Raw genomic sequence first — 27211 nt, forward strand, 5'->3', positions numbered from 1 at the left:
TGCAAAGGCATCTGTACTGTGTGTAGCCTGTGATGTTTATTTTTTTCTTGGGCAGTAGTGTTTCTTGCAATAGCGCTATGTGTATATCATGCTTCTTGAGTATGTGTTGGAGTTCTGTTGTCTTGTTTTGTAGGCCTAAGATGTTGAGTTGCAAAAGGTTTAGGTGTTTGCTGCTAGTCTGTTTTTTATTTCCAGTAGCTGACTTATCACAGGCAGTCCTGGAAGAAACTGCCATGCGCAGACCTTTTACGAGGCGACGTCTGAGCTCGTATGGATTTTTCGTTAAATTCCTTGGCATTTAGTGTAGGCTGGGTGTTTCCTCAGGCTTTTTAAAAATATATAAATATATAGTCCCCGCATTTTAAGGGAGTTTTCGGTCTTGGCAATTTTCTCCAATACTGACATAAAAGGAAACATCTAGGTCTGAAGACTGTAACCGGAATATCCATGGGACAAGGTGGGGTTGGCCAATGGTCCATTCTCCGCCATCCATAGAGCTCTCCAAATGGAACTTTTCTGCAGTAGAAAGCTTAAAGTGGACTGTGCCCTGGGTATGCTCTGTGGAATCGTCACATCCTGGATCCAGGCCCCTTCACGATATCACATTCACCAGATTTAGAAAAAAACAACACTTCATGTTGGGTTTATGTCTAGTATTAGAATGTAGTGAGACAATGACCTCAGTCTGGTGTAGTGCAATCCAGACCTCTGTCAAAAGGCACCTAGATGGGGGGAAGGTCCACTATTATTCACTTAGTGAAATGCAAGTGGAAAGGCAGTGGGGTTATTTATTTCTCTTGGTCATTTCCAAGCCCCGATACCCACACGGGGGAGTATCGCCACAGAGTGGAGGTTTGGAGTCAGAGTTTTCCTTCTCCTAGATGGGTTGCGTTATTTAGGCTGACGTGCCCCATCAACATGAAGCTAAACTGGGTTTGAGGCGCCGGTGTTCCGCCTTTCATCCCTTCTCCTGTCAGTTTGTAAGAACAGGTTCCGCCGGATTTTTGAGAAAATCACACGTGAAGGCCAGGAGCTGGATTTGACTGTCAGAGGCATTTAGAGACGCAAGCCATGGGAGCATTTCTTGGAAAGTGGGTGCTTATCCCCACTTTCACCCCCGGCATTGACAGTCCTTTGGAACCCAAAAAAAAAAAAAATTAAAAAAAAAATGATCTAGCCAGCTTTCCTTCCTACCTACGCTCTGTTGCCAGAGGTACGAGGCTGAGGTACATGTGAGGGGGGGGAGTGGGTAGGGGGATGTATGCACGTTGCCTTTGCCCATAAACGCTAGTTGACCGCCCGGAGGCAGTATTGTCGTGGACTTTGACTGTGCCAGTCGCGCTAACAACGACTTGAATGTTGGACCACCGTGGTCCTCGAGCTTACGGCCTGGAGACTTTTTTCACCCCGACCTCACATCCGTGGCAGTTCCCCGCCTTCGAGGTGCCCCCCGGGGTATCGGTGACTCCCTTCTACCGTTGCTGGACACCTCCCCACCGTGGACTTGGGAGTCCTAGGAGAGGGTTACCCGCTCCAGCACCAAACCGATCGGTCTGGCCGGACAGGGCGGTACCGCCACACAGGGCTCGGCCCCGGCCGACGCAGTCAGTTTGCCGAGTGGACATTCCGCCCATGCCAGCCAGGGCTACAGCCCGCGCCCTGCTCATTAGTTCCCCTCAGTCTGTCCGCTAAAGCCAAGAGGTTTCCCAGGCCTCCTAGCCCGCTTCCTTCAGGCTGGGGTTAAGCGAGACCGCCACGACAAGGACTCAGGGCCTAGGTCTCCCCTTTGAGTTGCTTTTACACTTGCCGGCTGCTCATTCATCAGCGGCAAGCAACCAGTACCCTTGGCAACTCCCGGAGAGCGGAGTGTTCACGCGGCGACCACGATGAGGTGGTACTGGAACGCCGCGCAAGATTTGAGATTTGAGGTAAAAAGTAAAAAAAAAATTACTCAGACTTTTAATTTGGAATTTTGCAAATGTTATATTTGCTATGTTCGCAGGTGAAGAAGACTCTTTCGACAAATAATGGTTTGTGTAGATATTTTTTTAAATTCGAGAAATAAATAGAAAGAAAGAGAGAGTGTGTGGGTGTGAGAGAGATGTGTCGATAAATTGTTCCTCAAAATTCTAGATATTTTTAGCGGCCCCCGAAAGGGGAAAAGACGCTATTAGTTTTGTGCGAAATGTCTGTCCGTCTGTCCGTCCGATCCGTTTAGATCTCGTAAACTAGAAAAGATATTGAAAATCCGACTTCACAATATTTTAGACCATTCAAAGTTCTGATGCAACGGCTACTTTTTTTTTCCTGAAAGCGAAAATTCTAATTTTTAAAATCAATTATGCAAGCAGTTTTTTAAAGAGAAAAAGCTAATTAGTATGCATTATATATTAGACCTAATTTAAAACAAAGGTAATCTTATAAACTTCATTTTCGTGAACATTTTTTCTATATAGCGGAAATTTTTTTGTTTTGTTTTGAGGATTTGAATATGAGATTGAGCCTTTTTTAAAACAATTAACTTATTTATTCCGAACCGAGGGTCCCGGGTTCGAATCCTGGTGAAGACTGGGATTTTCAACTTCTGAGTCTACCCAGCTCTAATGGGTACTTGACATTAGTTGGGGAAAAGTATAGGCGGTTGGTCGTTGTGCTGGCTACATAACACCCTCGTTAACCGTAGGCCACAAAAACAGATGAACTTTACATCATCTGCCCTATAGACCACAAACTAGTTAGGCCAGGTTCACATCTAACTTAACATTCACTTTCACCTATCCTTTGATCTGCGGGACGGTTGGGGCACTACACAAGATCTGTTAACCTTCTTTCTCCATTCTTATCTCTCATTTGTCTTTGATATAATTTCATTCGGATGTTCTTTCTGAAAATATTGAAGCCTACTTGGGTGGACCACTGGTCGTGCGGTTTGCGCGCTGGACTGTCGTTCGGATTTATCGACGGTCGAAGGTTCAAACCCTGCCTGCTCCCATCCCCCGTCGTTCTGCGGGAGGTTTGGACTAGGAAGTAAACTATCTTCAACTCTGAAGGATTATCCGAATTATGTAAAACATTTTACTTCGGGGGCCGATTTTGAATTTGTGTTTCCACACAAACTGTCTTTTGTAACCTTGTTATGTTTTATTTACATTTGGAAGTGAAAGAGAGAGATTAGAGACAAATATTGTAAAAGAAGCAGACATCATTTCCTTAATATCAGAAGATTTGACAACTAATCTCCTGTGTATAGTGTCATCAGGTATGGAACTTGCACTAAATTTATTAATAAATTTGGCTCCTATCATAACGAGCAATGTCTTTGGCTGCTGACAATAACTTCTTGGCAATGATGTGAGGTTGCAAAACTCTGGCAATTTTGATCGCCACCAAATAAGAAGCTTCATATGCTGATATGTACTTGCCATCTGAGTCTAAACTAAACTACTGGATATCGTAATGGGCAAAGTTCGGACGTTTTCTCGGACTCAATGCATACGGCAGAGAGAACATCATTATAAATGTCACATCGGGGTATCTGAATTCCTGCTTAAACTATACCCCAAAAAAGAAAATCGTCATTCTCTTTTCTTTTAGTAACTTCTTTTGTTAGGAGTCCGTGTTCATGAGTTGGTCCATAATGAATCTATTTCCATTGACTATAATACGATGGTGTATTAATAATTGAATTTTCTTCACGACGTGATTAGATCTTCAACAAAGAAATATTTGATCCCGCAATGGTGTTTCGATGCATTGATGGACAGTAAATTTATGTGTTGAAAAATGTATTCTGCAACGAAGGAGATGTGGTGGGCAACATTTATTTTTGAATGAAAATTAAAAAAACAAAACAAAGAAAAACCAATTAAAAAACATATCTACTTTCAAACAAGGATATTACATTCACTGCATCGTCTTGCAATAAGTCTGTGTTTATATTGGTCACTGCCACTATTTATTTATTTTATTTTACAATGAATCTTCACGATCGTTCATAATTTGTTTGGTAATAACTTTATCTGTGTAATGTCCTATTACTGTGTTGGATTATTAAATCTATACCTATTCAGGTAAAAATATGCTTGTTACAACACAAACGAAACAAAAAAAAACCTTCGATAAAAAATTGCTCCCCCCCCCCTTCCGAAATTTCCCGATGGTCTTAGGCGACCCCTCGTAAAAGGTCATTCGACCCCCAAAAGGGTGCGACCCACAGGTTGAGAATCCCTGCATTAGATGAAGAACGAGTTCCGCCCAAGTCTAGAGCCGATATGAAGAGACTTTGCTAAAGGCAGATGTTTTTTATGTACTTGTGATGTCCTGTAAATAAACATTGCTGATTTGTTTAGTTGCCTCCCTTAAGTTATTTCGATATATTATTATAAACACAATAGTAACCATAACATCAGTATGTAAAAATTTACTGAATCTCAACCATTATGACGTTTTGAATTCGTTTTTTAAAATTTGTCTGCCAAATTTTATCTTTCTAGTACAGCGGTTCTCAACCTTTTAAGCTCGCCGACCATTTTTACTATTACCCAACATGCGGCGACCACAACCGTAAAATAGTATACTAAAGTAACTGCGCTTTGGATAATGTTATAAAACTCGTTATCATAATGTTATATCTGATTAACATTGCACAAGCTTTATTATTATATTATATTATTTTATTTCCACTTAACTATATAAATTAAAACTGTACCTTAACAAAATCGGCAATATATTGTTATAAACCTGGTGGTGGCACAGATGGGGGTAGTGGTGTGAGTGTAGTCAGCCGACGCAAATCGCCCCAGGCCAGCGCTAGACGAGCGGTCAACCGTGACGAGTTACGACGGTCAGCCGAGTCGTGTGTCAACAGGATGGTTCGGGAAGGATCGACGTCGTGAACAGAGCTCAGTAGCGTCACAAGAGTTGTAGTCATCTGACCACCTAGAAACGTCGAGCGGCGTTCTGTCCGGTTCTAGAAGGCCAGTAGGGACCCTATATAAAGAGCGGCGGTGTCGCAGTCAAGTCGGTCCAGAAAGGAGGTTCACGGCAGGGGTTCAGAGCCCGGTTCACTACAGTCCGGTCGGCTACAGCACAGTTCAGCGGTGTGGTTCTGTACGGAGCATTACGACGGTTCAGTGCGGAGTACTATCAAGTACAGTTGAGATGAACGGCGTCTTGATCTTGGTCTGTGATCGAGTCCGACACAACGAGCCTAGTGTGTGAAGTCAGTCCTGAACTGTTGAACCCAGTGCAAGCCCGGAACGAGACGGAGAGGCCAGTGCAAGAGTTGATACGGCGGAGAGATATTTGTACAGTCTTGTGACGTGCTGCCAATTGTACAGTATTGGCTGTTATTTATTCAACCATTAAAGTGTTACGTTACTTTGGAGCCCTGAGTTGTCAAGTTCTTTAAGTTGGTGGTGTAAGTTGCAGTTTGCAGAGAGCTTGGATAGTGAGATTCGTAACAATATTTTCTTTTTACGTTCTTTTTTCGAGATCCATTTTCATGAGGAGTTGTTCTATAATAAAAAATATTACCTTCAATAACATGGACTATAAATCAATGGCGAAAGTTATATAAACGAAAATGCTTTTCAAATGCATCACAACGAGCGCGAATTTCACCATACAAATAATATCTATGATTATAACTGTTCAAACAAGTTATTCTAGGGAAATAAAAATTTTAGAAATCGTTCTGTTTCATTTTCATTTGTCTGCAACATATAGTCTCAAACAAGAACAAAAAATAGTAACTACCAATGAAAAAAAATGAGATAATTTCAAATTTATATACATATTTTTTTTTTTGGTCTTAGGCGACCCTTGCAAAATCGTCATTCGACCACCAATGAGGGCCGCGATGCACATGTTGAGGACACCTGTTCTAGTAATATCCTTTTTGTTCACGTTTTAAAGGGCTAACACTTGAAAGCTCATTCCCGCGAATATCTCCACTTTATCACTTGATTACACTTTATTATTACAAATAAGAAATGACCATTGAATAAGCGTTTCAAAATCCTAGTGGACATCTTTGTTCAACCAAGAATTGGAAACATTTATGCACAGATACATTTAGACACATATGTGGACGCATCTAAAAGTTAATGTACAATAAAATGCAAGTGATAACATTTGTGATATTTTTCTGTATATTGACCCTGATATTTGCTCAAACAAGTAAGTTGGTACTAATTATGTAATGTTTTAGAAACTATTCTTAATCATTAATATAATTAGTCACATTAATAATATATATTAAAACCTCCTTTTATCAAAGGTCAAGAAATGTATGTATGTATATATATATATATATATATATATATATATATATATATCATGGGCGTAGCCAGGGGGGGTGGGGTTCAAACCCCCCTGGAATTAAATCCCCCCCCCCTCAGGGGGTGTCGGAGTTATAGTGAGTGATCTTTTGCTTTAATTTTGTTTATTTTAGGTGAACTTTTATTACTAAACAGACACTTGCCCTAGCACAGCCAAGGGGGTTTTGAGTTGGAACCCCCCTAACAGGGGTTTTGAGTTTAAAACCCCCTACCAGGGGTTTTGAGTTTAAAACCGCCTACCTGGGGTTTTGAGTATAAAAAAACCTACCAGGGGGTTTTGCATTTAAATCCCCCTCTTCTATAAAAAACAATGTAAACAACAATCCCAAAATTCCAAGAGCACATCTAAGGAAGATTTTTATTTTAAACCCCTCTACAAATTTTACGATAACACCCTCTTCAATATAAGCAAGCAAATTACACACTCAAAATTGTATGAGCGTAGCCAAAGGGGTTTTGAGTTTTAACCCTTCCTCAGCTGGGTTGAAGCTAAAAATACCTCTTCAATATATAAAAAAAAGAAAATTACGCACTCAAAATGCTATGAGCATAGTCAAAGGGTTTTTCAGTTAAAACCCCTCCGCCAGCGGGATTTGAAGCTAAAAAATAAATCTTCAAAATAAAAAAAAAATAATTTCGCAATCAAGATGCTATGAACGTAGTCAAGAATATTTGGTGTTTTGAGTTTAAATTTCCCTTCAGAGGGGTTTGATGCTAAAAATACTTCTTCAATATAAAAAAAACAAATTACAAACTAAAATTCTTTTAGTGTAGCCAAGCCAATGGGGGGGGGGGGGTGAGTTTCAACCCCTCTCCTCCAGATGGCTTTTTTTAAATTTTAAAACCCCTCAAGATAGTTTTGAGTTTAAAATCCCCCTACAGAGCGTTTTAAGGTTAAAATCCTCTCTCTTCAATATTATTTCTAAAGTGAACTACAGTCACCAAATTCTATGACCGTAGCTAAATGTGGTTTTCAATTAAAAATTCAAATTGAAAAGCACTAAATGTGGCTATACAAAGATGTCTATAACGGATATTAGGAGACAGTTATAGAGATCTAGTCTAATTCAAGAAAATCCTATGCCGAAATGGGAGTCGACCTCTTAGTACGGTTGTGACAGAGCGTCGCATGAGGTTTGCGGGACATGTTCTCCGACAAAATGAATTACACAAAATAAGAGTTGCGATGACATCCTAGTACAACTTGGCGCCACACTTTTATGGAGGACCTAAGAGCAGGTGGGAAGAGACTTCAGACATTGCCAGTGACGGATTTTTTGGAAACAGCTTGCCAGCAAATGCGCCGAACGGCGCGGGAGGGTCTAAGTCAGTAAGAATAGCACATTAGGTTTTTGAAATAAAACTTTTTAATAGCAAATAATGCACTGTAGGTACCTCAGAATATGCATTTACTTGGCTTTCAATACCAGAAATAGTGTTTGGCGGTGGGGCTATGCCAGGCGTTGGGGGAGCTTGCTGCAAAGGGCGAGAAGTCCACAATTTTTCCACTAACTCCAGGAAGAACCTATTCTAGGGCACAATAAACGTTTTCCAAAAGAATGAAGGGTCAGAATGTAATAGAGATTAATAATGTACACACGCACACACACATCCACCCATACAAAAGAAAATCCATCCATACAAGAGAAAAATCCCCCATACCCCCCCTGAAAAAAATCCTGGCTACTCCCATATATATATATATATATATAGGCCATTCCTTGATGCACAGCTGCGATCGCAGGTTGGGCATATGTGATCACCAGGCGCCGTTGCATTTTCACCCTTCTTTCTGCTTCTGTAGTGTATGGCATCTGCAATCCAAGACCCTTCCTTTATGCTCTTTCTCCATGTAGATCTATCCAGTGCTACTACGTTTCCCAGCTGCTAGTGTCGATTTTGAATATATATATATATATATATCATGGGCGTAGCCAGGGGGGGGGGTTCTTGGGGTTCAAACCCCCCCCCCCCCGAAATGAAATCCCCCCCCCCTGCGGGGGGAGGGGAACGGAATTAAGTGACTGATTTTTACTTTCATTTTGTTTATTTTAGGTGAGATTTTAATACTAAATCATCACTTACCACAGCACAGCCGAGGCAGTTTTGAGTTAAAAACCCTCTACCAGGGGGTTTTGAGTTTAAATCCCCCTACCAGGGGGTTTTGAGATTTAAAAAAACCCTATCAGGGGGTTTTGAGATACAAATCCCTCTACCAGGAAGATTTTGATTTTAAACCCCCCTCCAAAATTTACGATAAACCCCATCTTCAATATAAAAAAAGCAAATTACACACTATAAATTCTATGAGCGTAGCGAAAGGGGTTTTGAGTTTAAACCCCAGCCCCTCCAGTTGGGGTTTGAAGCTAAAAAGTACCTCTTCAATATAAAAAAAAGCAAATTACACACTATAAAATCTATGAGCGTAGCCAAAGGGGTTTTGAGTTTAAATCCCCCTCCTCCAGATGGCTTTTTCTTTAAAGTTTAAATCCCCTCCAGATGGTTTTGAGTTTAAAATTCCCTTACATAGCGTTTAGAGTTGAAAACCTCTCTCTTCAATATTATTTTAAAGCAAACTACAGTCACCAAATTCTAAGATCGTAGCTAAATGGGGTTTTGAATTAAAAACAAAACAAAAAAACTCCAGAGATTTCTTAGTTCAAAACCCCTCAACAGATGATTTGACAAAAAAACTTTCCTTTTCGATATAAAATCTAAAGCGAAATACAGGCATGTAATTCCAAGAGCGTAGTCAAGAAAGGTTACAAATTTCTACCAGTGGCTTGGGCTCCATTAAAAAAGTGTGAATAGTCTTCTGCCGAAATTGAAAATCATTAAATGTGTCTCAACAAAGATGGTTAAGACAGATTTTAGGAGTCAGTCATAGAGATCGGGTCTAAATCAAAGAAATCATATGCCGAACTGGGAGTCGAATCCTTAGTAAGGTTGTGACAGAGCGTCGCATGAGGTTTTGCGGGACATGTTCTCACACAAAATGAATTACGCAAAATAAGAGTTGCGGAAAAAGCTTGCCGGAAAATGCGCTGAACGGCGCGAGAGGGTCTAAGTCAGTAAGAATAGCACATTAGGTTCTTTGAAATAAAACTTTTTAATAGCAAGATAATGCACTGTAGATACCTCAGAATATGTATTTTGTTGGCTTTCAATACCAGAAATAGTGCTCGGCGGCGGGGCTTCGCCCCGCGCTGGGGGAGCACTGCGAACTCCCCCAGACCCCCTTGCTAGCAAGGGCGGGGAGTATACAATAAACAATAAACGTCTTCCGAAAGATTCAGAATGTAATAAAGATTAATTATGTACACACACACATATATTTTATTTTCGCCCCGGGGGGGGGGGGTCCCCCTCCCCCCCCCCCCAAAACCCTCCCCGAAAAAAAATCCTGGCTACGCCCATGATATATATATATATATATATATTGTTACGTATTTCCGAATCTTCTGGCTAAGTGTATTAGTAGGCACACAAATAAAAACACTACAAAGCTTCATATAACTTTAATGACTATTAACTCTAACAATTCGTCACTGTAACATGTAGCGTAGAAGACTTTTCAATATCTGTCAGTTTACAGTTAGCTATACCTCGTTGCTATTCATCTCTTTACTTCGTTGCAATTCATCTCTTCTCAACTTGCATCGAGCCGTATTCCACAGAACACACCAACGACACACTTCCCAGTGTCGCTCCAGGTCTCCCAAAGCTGAACCAAGTCGTACTCAAGTCTACCGAATCAGAGCCGCACACGTCTTACATCGACTGTATCGACTGTAACGGCTCAAGTCCACTGTAGTTCGCTGTATAGACTTTAACAACAGAAGTCCACTCCAGTTAACTCTACCCTAGTTATCTTGCATCGAGTCATATACAATTCTCTTCGACTAGAGTCGCACACGTCTTACATCGTCTGTATCGACTGTAACGGCTCACTCACGACTGACTTTCACATTAACTCTCTGGCTTATATAGAGTCCCTAATCTCTCCTCCAAAGTTGCACAAACACTGATAGTATCATCTGGAACAACACGGGAGGAAACCTCACATCCTGTCTTTGTTTTTACATGTAGATTCCAGTGCAGTGTCATCAAGGCGGGGTCACACGTAGTGACCTCTATCTGTCACTGTTCGTCCCATGGAACAACACGTGAGGAAACGTCACATCCTGTCTTTGTTTATACATGTAGATACCAGAAAACACTCGCTGCTGTGTTATCTCGCCGGGGTCATACGTTGACCTCTACCTATCACTGTTCATTTGTAACAATATATATATATATATATATATATATATATATATATATATATATATATATATATATATATATATATATATCTCATTGGCGAAGCCAGGGGAGGGGGTTTGGGCAGTGGCGTAGCTAGGGTGGGGGGAAGGAAGTGGAAGGATTTAAAAATCACCCCGGGCCCCCATCCAAATGAGTGTTTTTTATATTAAAATTTATATATTACGCGAAAAGCAGGGTCCCCCAAAGAGGTCAAACCCACCAGGCCCCCAAATGATGGAAAATTCCTAGCTACGCCTCTGGGTTTTGGGGTTCAATCCCCCCCCCCAAATGAAATCCCTACCCCTAATCGGAGTTTAGTGCTTTAATTTTTTTTTGTTTTAAGTGAGATTATAATACTAAACCATCTATTGCCCCGGCACAGCCAAGGGGGTTTTGAGTTTAAAACCTCTACCAGAGGTTTTTGCAGATAAAATCCCCTCCTCTATAAAACAAAACAAAAAATAATGCAAACGACAATACCTACATTCCAAGAGCATAGCTAAGTAAGATTTTGATTTTAAAACCCCCCGAAATTCACGATAAAATATATATATATATATATATTATCACAGTATTATTTGTGACATGAGGTTAATGAGCTTTACCAAAAGCACTTATTTATCTTATTTCACGTGGAAAATGAAATTTAGTGGGGATTTATAGGTAAGTACCTTGATTCCTTTGATGCAGACACTTCTAACCCATACAACATCATAAAACAACATCCCAAAATTAAACTCACCAACCAGTAGCCAGATCCACTCCTGTTAAATCTGCTAAAACTAATACAGCACCCTCATTAAACAAACCTACTAAAGAAGAAATACCGAAATACCTTAAAACCTTAGTAATCAATTTTCAAAGCATTAGGAACAAAACAGCAGACTTAGAAATTTTATAAGAATGTGAGAAACAAGACATAATTGCAGAAATAGAAACTTGGCTACATCCTGAAATTTATAATGCAGAAATTTTCAATAGTACTTATGAAATTTGTAGAAAAGATAGGGCTGATAATCAGGGAGGAGTTCTTTTAGCAATAAAAAAGCACTCTTATAGCAGAAGAAATTACCTTACCTAACTCAAAAAATATAGAATCAACATTTTGTAAAATTAATACCACCTCAACATCCCTAATAATAGGCAGTATTTACAGACCACCAAATTCTAGTTTAGAATACATGCCTTAATAAATGAGCTTTTTAAAGAAACTTTACACAACTTAAATTTAGATCATATCATTAAAAAACCAACTAGTTAAAACAACACATTAGATCTCAACCAAAAGACCTGGATTAGTAGTAGATTATATTATCCCTGATCTATCAGACCATGCGATCATTAAAACAGTCAGATAAATGCAGTAGACAATATAAAACCCAAAAGAGTAATCTTACTCTGAAAAAAATGCAACCTAACACAACTATACCAAGCTGCATTAAACTTTAAACAGTTTGCGCTAACGAGTTAGACATTTGTTAAAGAAAAGTTTTAATTAATCACCACTTTGACAATAGTCTAAAGATAGGCCTACTCTTGTGTATATTTGGCCTTCTAGTACATCTCCCCCCCCCAAAAAAAAACAAAAGGTACAATAAAAGACCTTAAACTGAGTCTCTAGTGGCAATAATTTCACAACGAAAAAAGTATTTCAAACGTATCCAAAAAATGCAAGGCAAAAGCCAATTTCTGAAAAAGAATGTTGACCACATAGATTGAGTAAACATTATACACATTTATTAAATATCTATTCTATATGGTTGTTAATAAATTTCCTATACTCCTCCATGGTTCCAGACATTGAAGCTGCCTTTCCATATCTTTGAGCTCCACATATAAATTCAAGATCAACCTTTTCTAGACATTTTAAGATATTAAGTTGATCACAACAACTTTTTTTTCAAATGCAGATGAATTCTTCATATGTCTTTTGATATTCCAATATCAGACTTTATTTTAATACAATTAGTCGAAAATAGTCGACAACAAAAGAATGCAATTTTTGCTATCAGTATCATGGAAACATCAGAATCACTCTTAGCATTAGCCAAAAAGAAAAATCCCTTAAAATATTCAAGTATAGGATTTGGCTGACACATTGTAACATTTTCTTTATCTTTGTCAGAGCTTCATTTACACAAAAATAACATTTTATCATAATCTTCAGAAATCTCAATGACCACTTTTTACCTATCGATTCTACTAAATTTACATTAATTGCTTGTGAGCATGGGCGTAGCCGGGGGGGGGGGGTTGGGGGTTCAACCCCCCCCCCTCCCGAAATGAAATCCCCCCCCGCAGGGGGGGATCGGAATTTAGAGACTGATTTTTTGCTTTGATTTCGTTTATTTTAGGTGAGATTTTGAGACTAAACTATCACTTGCCCTAGCACAGCAAAGAAAGTTTTGAGTTTAAAACTAAAACCCCTTACCAGGGGTTTTTGAGCTTAAAACCCCTACCAGAGGGGTTTTGAGTTTAAAACCCCTACCAGGGGGGGTTTGAGGTTAAAACCCCCTACCAGGGGGGTTCGAGTTTAAAAAACCCTACCAGGGGTTTTCGCAGTTAAATCCCACTCTTCTATACATAAAACAAGGAGAAAATGCAAACTACAAACCCCCAAATTTCACGAGCATAGTTAATGAAGATTTTGATTTTTAAACCCCCTCCAAAATTTACGATAAACCCCTTCTTCAAAATAAAAAAAGAAAATTAAACACTCAAAATTCTAAGAGCGTAGCCAAAGGGGTTTTGAGTTAACCCCCACTCCATCTTCAGTAGGATTTGAAGATAAAAAATACGTCTTCAATACCCGGTATAAAAAAAGGCAAATTACGCACTCAAAATGTTATAAGCATAGATAAATGGATTTTGACTCAGTTTTTGAGTTTAACCCCCCCCCCCCCCACAGTGGGGTTTGAATTTAAAAAATACCTCTTTAATATTAAAAACAGAGCGAATTATACACTCAACATGTTATGAGTTTATTCAAAGGTTTTTTTGAGTTTAAACTCCCCTCCAGTGGAGTTTGAAGCTAAAAAATACCTCTTCAATATAAAAAAAAAGAAAATTACACACTCAGAAATCAATGATCGAAGCCAAAGGGGTTTTACCCCCCCCCTAATCGGGGTTTGAAGCTAAAAAATACATCTTCAATGTATGAAAAAAAGCAAATTACGCACTCAAAATGCTATGAGCGTTGCCAAAAGGAGTTTTGAGTTTAAACCTCCCTTCAGAGTGGTTTGATGCTAAAAAATTCCTCTTCAAGATAAAAAAAAGCAAATTACACAATAAAATTATTTGAGCGCAGCCATGACAATTGGGGGTTTTGAGTTTCAATCCATCTCCTACAGATGGCCTTTTTAAAAGTTTAAAACCCCTCCAGATGGTTTTGAGTTTAAAATCTCCCTACAGAGCGTTTTTAGGTGGAAAAACTCTATCTTCAATATTATTCTAAAGCAAACTACTGTTACTAAATTCTATTACCGTAGCTAAATGGGGTTTTGAATTTAAAAAAACACCACAAAACTCCATAGATTTTTTAGTTTAAAACCCCCAACAGATGATTTTGACGATAAAACTTCACTTTTTTTCAATATAAATCTAAAGCAAATTACAGTCACTTAATTCCAAGAGCGTATTCAAGAGAGGCTACACATTTCTACCAGTTGCGGGGCTCCATTAATAAAGTGCAGTGAATAGTCATCTTCCGAAATTGAAAAACACTAAATGTGGCTCAACAAAGATGGCTAAAACAGATTTTAGAAGTCAGTTATAGAGATCGGGTGTAAATCAAGGAAATCCTATGCCGAACTGGGAGTCGACCCCTTAGTAAGATTGTGACAGAGCGTCGCATGAGGTTTGCGGGACATGTTCTCCGACAAAATGAATTGGGCATAAGAAAAGTTGCGATGACATCCTAGTACAACTTGGCGCCACACATTCATGGAGGTCCTCAGAGCAGGTGGAAAGAGGCTTCAGACATTATCAGTGACAGATTTTTATGGAAACACTTGACGGTAAATGCGCCGAACGGCATAAGAGGGTGTAAGTCAGTAAGAACAGCACATTATATTTTTGAAAAAAAAAATTTAATAGCAGGAAAATGCACTGTAGATACCTCAGAATATGCATTTTTTTGGCTTTCAATATCAGAAATAGTGCTCCTAGCGCTCCCCCAGACCCCGTTGCTGGCAATGGCGGGGGGTCTACAATTTTCCCACTAACTCCAGGAAGAAACTATTCTAGGGCACAATAAGCGTCTTCCGAAAGAATGTTGGGTCAGAATGTAATAAAGATTATGTACACACACACAAACACATACATATAAATATATTTTTTTCGCGTGAGGAGGGGGGCTGGAGGGGGGGGGGGGGAGAGAAAAAAATCCCCCCAAACCCCCCCCCCCGAAAAAAAATCCTGGCTACCCCCATGCTTGTGAGAATTCAAAAATATTTTATGCCGGAAGTATGTCGTCGTTCGTTAAACAGGGACTATTTGTTGGCGTCCTGATATTACGGTGCTAGCTACAAAATAGATTTGATTAAAACATCTTTAAAAATCAAAGCAGTGTTCATATACATACGTGCAGCTGGTATAAACTAAAAATAAGGTTTCACGTTTTCCTTGATATAGTATGATATAGCATTTTGAAATAAATTCATTAAAATAAATATGTTTAGTTCAAATAAAAAAACATATATATCTAATTATGAATTGTGAATAACATGTTACAATAATTAGCCATTATCATTTTTATTTGTCAGTTATTCATAAAGTGCATTTTTTGTTATTTGGGTGTCACCCCCTCCCCCATAACGGGTGTCCCCCGGTGCGGACCGCACCCCCACACCTCCCTAGTGACGCCACTGATTTGTAATATTTAATTGTCGACTGTGTAACTGTATGACTTCGTTTTCTTTGTCTATTTATTTAATTTTTTTTTTACAATTTTCATCTGTTTATTGTCTTAGTTTTTCTTTAGATGTAATTATTTGCTTTTTTAAAAAATGTATTTATCGTTTTCTATATTTATTCAATGTTATTCTATTTATTGTTTAAAAGAACTGTTACTTTTTAATATTATTATCACACAATTTTGCATTTTTAGATTTTTAAAATTGATTCAAAGTTCTTTCTTAAAATTAGTAGCTTGGTTAATTCAAAATTAGCATAATACTTTTTCGTAAATGTAATTAATAATATACTTTATTTTTTGTATGTACTTTAAGGTCCCAAAGAAAAATTATCGAAAGATTCTACACCAACAGCCCAGATATCATCTACAATAAATGACAAAACTACAAGAAGTAAGTTTTCAAACCACAAACCACTTTAGATATGTGGGTTTCCTTGGGTTGCTGTGAAGGACGTTGTCTTGGGGGTTTGATCGCTGAGGAGAAACTGCAAGCAAGACCAGGTTCAGTCTGTTGACGTCAGTAACACAGGGATATCTATTTGTTTAGAATTAGTACTCACTTCAAGGAGATTCACTTCATTCGGATAGCTAAAAAAACAATTTATTGCACTATAGAACTTACCTACAATATAATCCATGTGAATCATTAGAACAATCTGAAACGTTTATGTAAGCAGTAGTATCACATCAAGAAGTTAATCTGTAACCCAGTAGTAGGCCTAGTAATCCTGATCATAGTATTGACCTAGATCTAGTAGGTATAGATTCTATTTATAGATTTATAGATCAATAGACGTCCAGATTCTATTCTAGATTAACCTATAGATTTAGTTCTCTTTGTCTAGAGACTATATAGTCTAGACCTAGTCTAGGATGGCTGACTGGTCGAGCGGTTTGCGCGCTGGACTGTCGTTTTTATTTATCGATGGTACCGGGTTCAAACCCTGCATGCTCCCATCCCCCGCCGACCTGCGGGATGTTTGGAAGAGGAAGTAAACTATCTTCAACTCTGAAGGATCATCCGAAACATGTAAAACATTATATAAACATTTTCTAGACCTAGTCTAGATTCTAGATTGAGATTCTAGATCGAGATTCTAGATCGAGATCTAGATAGATCTAAATCTTCAAGAGTCTAGATCCAGATCTAAACTACATCTATATCGTATCTAGAACTAGTCAAGAAATCTAGATCTTGTCTAGATCTAGATTCCATATATATTCTATATTCTGGATCTAGTTTAGACCTATTAAGTAAATAGAGTCTAGAGCGATTATGATCAGGATTAGTAGGCCTAATAGTGGTTAATAGTGTATTAGCCTATTCTGTTCGCATGGAAAACCTGTTAAGTTGTGCAGGGTGCGGTCCCCACCGGTCTACACCATTTTGGGGGTGACCACCAAGTTGGAAAAATTATAACTTGGCAAAATCAGACATATGGAAAAAGATAATAATGAAATCTTGAGAGCTGATCCATGACTGACCAAAAATAAATATGTAAACAGTTGAATAAGTTGTGGTGTTTCTTTTTGCAAACTGTTCCACTGGAAGGGGCGTTTCATTTGAAAATATTGTGTATTTATGGGAAACACTAAAGTGTAGCGAGATGGAAGGCTTCAGCAGATGGGTTTAAGTAGTGTTTGTGCATACTCAATAAAATGAGTTTGCGGGCCCATCGTTTCTAGGATGAAAGAGACCCACAAAAAAAGTTTAAAAAGAACATAGAATTTAAGGGCTAGAAAAATATGTTGGGTCAGGGGGGAGTGTTATAATGTAGATTGTTTTATTGATGGGTTTAAGTGTGTTCCGGGCAAAAAAAAAGGCATAAATACAAACCTTTTCAACCGAAGCGTAGCATTGGTATCAGATAGTCTAATTGTGAAGAGTATGCCGAGATTAATTGATTTTGCTATGATAAACTTCAGTATGGATATTACCGATATTTTCTTCTTCATGCGACTTTTTATTTAGTGTGTCAATGTTTCTGAAACAATTCTAATTAGTGGTCTTCATTTATAAATTGTTTATCTTAGAAGCAGGACGTTTTGGCACAGGCGTTTTGGCAATGCTTTTTTTCTCGGGACATTGTAGCGCAATTTTTTAGCCACATTTTTAGTGACCCCCGAAAGGGGAATAGCCGCTATTAGTTTTGTGTGGAATGTCTTTCCGTCCGTCCTTTCATCCTTCCGTCCGTCCGTCCCATATTTTTAGCACATTTATGCAAACGGTTTTACTTTCTTTGTCAATAATTTTTTTAATTGTATTACTAAATTAAGTATTTTCCTGTCATACTAATTACTACATTAACAAAAAAAAAAAAAAAAAAAGAGAAAAAATCTATTTAGTATGCATTTAAGTGGAATGTAATTTTAGTTCCAGCCAATTTGAACTATCCATAATCACTTGATACACTATTCTTTCCTATAATACAGCGTCTTCCTGTTCTTGTTCAATAGTGCTCTCGTACACACCACAAGTACTGGTGCAAGTTAGAATTACAAGGTGCACTTAAGTAAAAAAAAGTTTTTCCTAGAATATAAATAGCTCATAAATGATGTCACAAGCTAAAAAAGCTGAGGTTTCCTATCCTAAAAAAATAAAAATAATAAAAATTAAAATTTAAAAAAAAAGAAAAAAGAAAAAGAAAAGTTTTTTGTTGTTGAAACTGAATAAGAGATTCGTCCTTTACTAAATAATTAGATCAATTAGATAATCATTCAATAACATCAGTTAGGGTTAGGCCAGGTTCTCATTTAAATTCGCCTTCACCCTTACCTATCCCTTAGTCTGTTAGAGAGTTGGTGCACCACACAAGATCTGTTAACCGTCTTTTTCCATTTCTCCCAGTCCTTTGCATTTAATAGAATTTCATTTACTGACAGGCCTGTCCTTTCTTTCATGTTGTCTTCCCATTGCTTTCTGTCTTTTTCTTCAAATTCTTCCTCTTCATCTTTTTCCTGGTACTGTTCCCTGAAGTAAGGTCTTTGCAAAGATCTTGTGATGAGGCCATAGTGTTTAAATTTACTTTTTTGACAGTGGTTAGCAGTCATCGTGGCGACCGATTGCTGTATTAATCCTGTTTATAATCTCTTTATTCGTGATGCGTTCTATGTGACAACTAGGATTTAACTATATCTTTATAACTATCAATTAATTGAATACATATGAATATTAACAATGTAATAATAATAATAACATTAATACATTTCTTATGCTGTGATATCAAGTTGTTAGTCGAACTAACAATACAACAGTATGGGCTACACTTTCGACACAAGCACGTCACTTCTTTTTTGTACTGCTTGAGATAGGGTTGTAGTTGTTGAAAGTTTGTAGTTCATTGTTTCTGATATTCTTTCGGAAACATTTGAAACCTGCCTTTTTACCTGCCTGAGTGGACCACTTCGGGTGCCAATTTTGAGTTAGGGTTAGGGTCTTAGTAACCTTGTTTTTATTATGTCTTTAAACATAATGATACATACATATGTTTGTATGCGTTTTGTCCATTAGATTAAGGATTTAAGTTTAAATTGTATTTATTGTTATGTTGCTTACATTATTATGTTGTGGATTTTAATGTTGTAAAAAAAATAGTGAACATATTTTAAAAAGCTTATAATAACTCATTCAGTCTGTCGTTTTGTCTGTATGTCTTGGAGGTCCTTTAATACATTTTTTCTCCTACTTTCCATTGTCGTTTGATTCAAATCCTAGTCTTCAACCCTGGGTTGAGAAGCCAAGTGCTTTACCAATCAGGCAGTATGCCCTCTCCCAAGGAAAGAATAGACAGCTAAAAAAGAAAAATTCTTGGTTGTTATACAAGTAAACAAAAAAAAATGATTAAAAAATTGAAAACTTAACTAGGGACTAGGGGAAAGCAAGGCACATTAACTGTCATATTTCTTAATATTGCAAATTATTTTTCCATTTTTCTATATTAAAGAAAAACTAATCAATTACACTAATTGCTACAGTAGTTGGTTAATTTTTGTATTGCATAGTGTATTGTCTTCGACTATAAATAATTGTGATGAACTTTAACAAGTTGATCCGAAATTGGGAAGTACGAATAAAAAAATATGTAAAAGAATCCTTCCTACTTTGTGCAGGTTAACTTCTTTGTGTGTATGTGTGTGTGTGTGTTGAAATGTCAACATCTCAACAATTTCTAACACCTGAAAGCTCAGTTTCCATGAATCCCTTTATATCGTATACTTACGGATAAGAAACAACTATGGAATGTGCGTTTCAAAATTACATTTTAAATCATTCTTTCACCAAGTATTGGAAGAATTAAAAACAAAATATAATCATGTCTCTAAAAAACGAATTGCACACCAATTGTAATAGATAACATTTTTCATATTTGTATGTTGTCCTTCACCTTAACCTGTCTCGTAGTCTGTTGGACCGTCTTTCTCCATTGCATTGTGATGTTGCCATGAAGCTTTAGTTTGCGTTTTTCGACAGTGGTCAGCAGGTCATCGTTAGGCCTGATTGATACAGAAGGATCCTAGGAATCGCGTACAAAAACCGCATTACAAATGGTGAAATAAGAATCTTTGGCCATAATGCCTCACCATTTTATCCCATAAGAGATCTTAGCTGAAACATGTAATTTTGTAATTCTTTTTTTTTTCAATAAGTAATGTATTGTAACGTCAATATAATAATTAGTTACATTCGTACCACTAACTCAATATTTTTTTTTGTCAAATAAAAAAAAGTTAATTTTAATTGTCGATATAACACTCGGTTTGTTTAATATGATGGCTTGGATTGCTACATTCGTAGGTCTGTTTAAAACATACACTTTGGATATAACAATACATTGCCGTAAAACTATACGTTTTTACTTCGATCTTATATCTCTTGGGGGTCTGAGTGGTTAATCGCTTGAATTCCTATCCTGGATTCCTGGGTTCGAATCTCGGTGAAGACTGGGACTTTAAATTCTCGAGATTCTTATTGCTCCAATGAGTCTATCTAACTCCAATAGATACCTTACTTTAGTTAAAGAAAGTAAAGGCGGTTGGTAGTTGTTCTGGCCACATGACACCCTCATTAACCGTTGGCAAAAGAAACAGATGACCTTAAAATCATCTGCCCTATAAATCGCAAGGTATGAAAAGGGAACTTTATATATCTAAACATTGTAAATCAGAAAATAATGTCTCATTCTTTCTCTATTTTTTCTGTCTCTCTTCTACTCTTCTCTCTTTTATTCTCTTTTTCCTCTTCTCTCTCTTCTATGTCTCCCCTCATACAGATCGTCGTTGCTTTAATGAGGAAGTACTGTTCAAACTTTATGTTCCACGGGAAGTCAAAGGACTAAGTCACGTCAAAATAGAGTATATGTGTACAAGTTAATCGATTATGTACATATGTCGACTTTATTAAACTTATTTTAAAACTAAAGCTCACACCTAATGACTCAAGTATGTGTTCTTGTATTTCGTATAGAATAGATCATCGTTGCTTTAATGATAATTTAAAAAAACTAAATTTTAAAAAGGATTGCATTGGAGTAAACAAGGTAAAAAAAACCCACAACAACAGCATATAAATGAAAAAAAAAGTTAAAGTTGCATAAGTGGACAAAGTCATTCAAACTTTCCGTTTTCTTGTCAAGATACCATCATATCATCACGGAAGCAAAAGTTGTCCACTTCCGAACTGAATGGCCAGTGCAGCAAATAATATTAGAATCTGTCCCTGAAATCACTGACTATCGACATTTATGAAGCAGAACTATAAATTTTAAAAGGGCATTGACAATCAATTCTTAATACATTTCTCTCTCTCTCTCGCACACTCTCCTTCTATGTATATTTCTTTCTTTCTTTATTCATACAAACATTTATTTATTTATTTAAATTAATTAATTAATGATTTTATATTTATTTTAATAAGGTGTATGTCTATTTGTTTTTGTGGAAAATATTTAGTCAATTAAAAGCCTGTGAAGATAGAAAATTATGTTTTTTTTTAGATTTTTTTGTACATGCTATATCGTCAGTTATAGTGCTGAAAACGAAAATAATCACAGCATTACTCGCGCATTTAAAAAAAATATTTTGACTGTTACAAGTTTGCAAGTCTGCCCTAACCTAACCAGAACAGTAGGATAAATACAGTTAGTGACATTCATTGCTGTTGTTTCTCTGTCGTTGGTTTGTAGCTCCAAACAACTAGTACAACAAAACCAACGTAGGCGTATAAAATTAGTCATTTTGAACTTGAAATAAACTTGAACAGACTTCTTTTTAAACAACCTTGAGTATAACTTTTATTTATAAATATATATAGATTCAACTTGAAAATAAATTTATGTAGAGTCAAGTGAAATAATAATCAAAACAAGATCTAACTCACTAAAAATACACTTCCTGTCTTACTCACGTCTCTAAAAAACAGTACACTATCTTTCAACTATCACTCAAATGACTTAAATCTATTTTGACAGACTATGTGTTGGTTTAATTAGAAACTTTTGAGCCCTATACAATAGCTCCTCTTTCCATATCGTTACCTTCGTAACACACATACACTCCATAACAATTCCCTCATATTTAAACTATCTTTACTTTGTGTCTTTAAACCACGTAATTTATATATAAAAACTTGTTACATTCCAAATGAAGTTAGGAATTGGAACTCTTAGTTAAATTTTTCAATTTTAATTTTAACGTTTAAAAGATAAAGACAAATTGATAACAATATAAAACTAAAAGCAAAATTACAAAATAAAAAAAAAGCCACCGTGTGAGTATCCTGACTAGTTCAACAATAGAGAGCGTTTCGATTGGTTGAATGGAAACGCCGTAACACTGTACCCTTTACAATGAAAATGTATTAATGATTACTACTGATGATGTAACAGTCCAGTGGCGTCACTAGGGGGGGGGTGCGGTCAAAACCGAGTGACACCCATTAGGGGTGGGAGGTGACACCCAAGTAAAAAAATGTACTTTGAGAATAACTGAAAATTTAAAAAAAAAAGACAGTGGCTAAATATTGGAACATGTTATTTACTATTAATAAATAGATCTATATTTTTTTTTCATTTCGACTAAACATATATTAATTTTTTTAACGAAATTCTATCAAAATGTTTAAAATGTTATATAATACTTATTATCACAAGCAAAACAAGAAACCTTACTTCCAGATGTATACCAGCTGCATGTATATATATGTTTAAAAATGTTTTAATCGAATCTATTGAATTTGTGGCTAGCATCGTATTATCAGGATGCCAACCAACAGTCACAGTTTAACAAAGGACGACATTTTCAGGCTTAAAATGTTATTGAAATCTTACATGTACTTAATGTAAGTTATGTAAAATTGGAAAGTACATAAGTAGCAATTGAGATTTATGAAGATGTCAATGTAATCTCATTTTTTTGTAAAGGAAGCTGTAGCAAAAACGAAGGAAATGTTACAATGTGTCAGTCAGTGGATTTTTCTTCTTGGCGTGTGCCAATTTTACATGATTTTTTCACGTGAAATTATCCAGAGCAAAATGAAAAGTATCAAAGGAATGGTTCTGGTGCTTCCTAATCGGGATGATTTAGTCTCTTAACACCAAAAAACTATTTTCAACTAATTGTATTTAAAACGAAATAGAAATAGAAATAAAAGGAAATAGAAATGTGTACCTTAATTAAATGTGTGGTTGAAATTAAGTCTGATATTGGAATATTAAAAGACGTATTCGAATTTATCTGGATTGGAAATTTGTAAAACAAGGTTATACGGCCACAATTGCAATTGACAAGGAAGTCGTTGCTATATTTGATGTAAAAAAGAAAAAAAAATGGAAAGATAAATAGCATGGACTGTTTCTTTAAAAGCAAAATATTTAACATTTTGTGACCATATAAACAACGACTCCTTATTGAATAAAGAATTTCCATACGATGATAAAAATGTTATGCAGGTAAAACCCTTAACTTAAAGTACATCTGTATTGTTAAAAAGTCTATATATGTTTTAGCAAACGAAGTAAAAGATATTAGAGTCAGAATAAATGTTGGCACCTTTGTATTTTGTTTGACAACACACCTGACATAGCCCATCTTACATAACACATAATGATCAGATTTAAAAGTTATAATGTTTTAAGGGAGAAAAAAAAGCTGATGAGATTAACTTTTTATTTTAAAATGTTCTAGAAAAGGGTGAGCTTAAATTTATAAGTGGAGTTAAGGGGCATAAAATTGAAGATTCAATGTATGGAATCAAAGACGAGTGTAGGAAATTTATTAAGAACCAACATAGAAGTTATTTAATAGATTTATATAATATTCAATCATTCTATCTGGTCAACACTTTATTTCAGAAAATGCTTTTTGCCTAGCATATTAGGTACTATTGAAATGACTATTTTTGTTCTAAAATAATAGCCAGTAGAGGCGCAACCTATCTTTTTTTTTTTTGAAGGAGAGAGAGATATACTAGAAAGCCAATGATACACAAGAGTAGGCCTATCTTTAAATTATTGATAAAGTGGTGATTAATTAAAACGTTTCTTCAAAAAGCATAACACGTCAGCGCAAAGTGTTTTTTTTAAAAGGCTGTTCTGTAAATATAAAAAAAAACAACTGTTATCCAGAAGAAAAAATAACAATAAAAACAAGAAAGAAAATGTCAGGCGAACAATCAAAAGATGCCGGACTCATTATTTATGAAAAGAAAAAGAGTTTCATTCTTATGTGCATTGCTCGTTTTTTAATAATTGATGTAGCAGATAAAATTTGGAGCAATCCAACCAAAATTTATTTAGTTTGACAACCGACGAAATATTTCAAAATATTGGCGAATATGATGCTTTTCCAAAAGGCTACATTCTAACAGAAGTAGCATGTCTGAGAAGAGATCTAAAGGCTGTAAAAGTTATTCTTAAAATAACGAAAAATTCTCAGTGCATGATTAATATGCAAATTGAAAAATAATGTAACATACACATCCATAACATTAAAGAAGATCACCCATCACAAATGGAAGTTCTCAATTAAAAACAGACAAAATAGATACCTATCACACTTAATATTAATAGCAGGAGATAGGGTTAGAGATAGACAGATGCTACATCTCTAGCCAGATCCACTCCTGTTAAATGTGCTTAAACTAATATATAATATCATCATTAAATAAACCTACTAAAGAAGTAATACCAAAAAACCTTAAAACCCTAGTAATAAATTTTCAAAGCATTAGGGACAAAACAGCAGACTTAGAAATTTTATTAGAATGTGAGAAACCAGACATAAAAGCAGAGAGAGAAACTTGGCTGGATCCTGAAATTTATAATGCAGACATTTTCAATAGTGATTATGAAATTTTTGGAAAAGATAGGGTAGATAATCATGGAGGAGTTCTCTTAGCAATTAAAAAAACACTCTTATAGCAGAAGAAATTACCTTACCTAACTCAAATAATTTAGTATCAACATTTTGTAAAATCAGCACCACCTCAACATCCCTAAAAATAGGCAGTATTTACAGACCATCAAATTCTAGTTTAGAGTACTCCCTAAAAAACAATCTGAATTTTTAAAAAATATCGTGATGCCGGAGCTACTACTTTAATGTATAAACACAAAACGGAGGTCTTCTTTAAATAAATACAAAGATTTTTTTCTGGAACTTGGAATCACTTTAATATTATACACACTACATAAATGTACAATACAATTCTATTTAAATAATTTTACTCTAGTGTCTCTCTCTCTCTCTTTCTTTCTCTCTCAAAGTTGAATATGCAAGTCTTCAAACTTTAAACACTACCTCTTGTTCCCTTCTAGAAACGTCCAAACAATATTTAGAGTTTGCAGAAAAACCATAATCGTTTTAATAAATTTGCCTATATATGTCAACAACATGCAAACACGACCTTGTGTTAGAAAGTATTCAATCTAAAAATAAACTTAATGCAATTGATGCTTTATGTTACGTGACATGTATATATAACCCATACTACATCATAAAACAACATCCCAAAATTAAACTTACCAACCAGTAGCCAGATCCACTCCAGTTAAATCTGCTAAAACTAATACAGCACCCTCATTAAACAAACCTACTAAAGAAGAAATACCGAAATACCTTAAAACCTTAGTAATAAATTTTCAAAGCATTAGGAACAAAACAGCAGACTTAGAAATTTTATAAGAATGTGAGAAACCAGACATAATTGCAGAAATAGAAACTTGGCTGCATCCTGAAATTTATAATGCAGAAATTTTTAATAGTAATTATAAAATTTGTAGAAAAGATAGGGCTGATAATCAAGGAGGAGTTCTTTTAGCAATAAAAAAGCACTCTTATAGCAGAAGAAATTACCTTACCTAACTCAAAAAATATAGAATCAACATTTTGTAAAATTAATACCACCTCAGCATCCATAATAATAGGCAGTATTTACAGACCACCAAATTCTAGTTTTTTTCGATTATGGGTGATTTCAAATCACCTGTTATAAATTGGAAAACACTAACCACAGATAAACAACAAAACCTCAAGGACATAAATGAGCTTTTCATAGAAATTTAACACAACATAAGTTTACATCAAATAAATAAAATAACAAACTAGATTAAACAACACATTAGATCTCTTCTTAACCAACAGACCTGGATTAATAGTAGATTATGATATTATCCCTGGTCTATCAGACCATGATATCATTAAATAAACAATCAATCAAATATAAGCAGTAGCCAATATAAAACCCAAAAGAATAATCTTACTCAGGAATAAATGTAACGTAACACAACTACACCAAGCTGTATTAAACTTTCAACAAACATTCGTATTAGAAAAGACATTAACCAACCAGTCGATGACCTCTGGAATTTCATTAAAAACTATCTCAAAAGCATTATAGAAAATCATATACCAACTAAATACACATGAAACAAAATAAATAAATGCTGGTTTAATAATAGATCAAAGAAGCTTTGGAAACCTATATAAAAAATTTAAAGAAACTAAGGCAGAAAGAATTTATAAAAAGTATTAAAAAATTAAACACCTAACCCAAAAAGTAAGCAGACAGTTGCAGAGTGAATACATAAACAATGTAATATCTAAAGATAACAACAAAAACCTATGGTCATACATTAAGTCTAAGAAAATGAAAACAACATGCATAGCGCCATTAAAAGGAAAAGATAACAATGCATAGTTATAGTAAAACTAAAGCTAACATCCTAAACAATTACTTTGCATCAGTATCCTCAGCCCCAGGAGACAAAGACATATAACTTAATTTAAACCAAGTAGACAACATAGGAGATATAGTAGTACAAAAAAAACTGTTATGGAATAACCATATTTATGAAAATATAAAAAAAATCAAACAAAGCATTTATGTTTATTAGAAGAAATTTCTATAAATCAAATAAGAACATAAAACTAAAATGTTATTTAACCTTGGTTAGGCCAATAATAGATTATGCATCCTCTATGTGGGACCCCCCCCCCCAACTCAAGAAAACATTAAGAAAATTGAACGGACACAAAATATAGCTGTGAGATTCATAACAAACGAATATTCATATTTGACTAGAATAACAGCTGTAGTGAAATCACTAAATTTAAAAAGCTTTTAGGATAGAAGATTTAAAAGTAAAGTAGCAAC

The 27211-nt window shown here is 35.8% G+C and overlaps 1 protein-coding gene across 1 annotated transcript in view; it reads left to right on the forward strand.

Moving 5' to 3' along the window:
- Window positions 1-5421: 5421 nt before the first annotated feature.
- The window catches only part of LOC106063152 (uncharacterized), a 117600-nt gene continuing 95810 nt past the window's right edge, over window positions 5422-27211 (forward strand). Inside the window, exons 1-2 of the mRNA XM_056013966.1 lie at window positions 5422-6180; window positions 15875-15952. Of these exons, the coding sequence (XP_055869941.1) occupies window positions 6108-6180; window positions 15875-15952 (151 nt within the window). The 5' untranslated portion in view covers window positions 5422-6107. The remainder of the gene's footprint in view (window positions 6181-15874; window positions 15953-27211) is intronic.

This window comes from Biomphalaria glabrata, chromosome 16, assembly GCF_947242115.1.
Source record: "Biomphalaria glabrata chromosome 16, xgBioGlab47.1, whole genome shotgun sequence".
In the NCBI taxonomy this organism is placed as follows: Eukaryota; Metazoa; Mollusca; class Gastropoda; family Planorbidae; genus Biomphalaria; species Biomphalaria glabrata.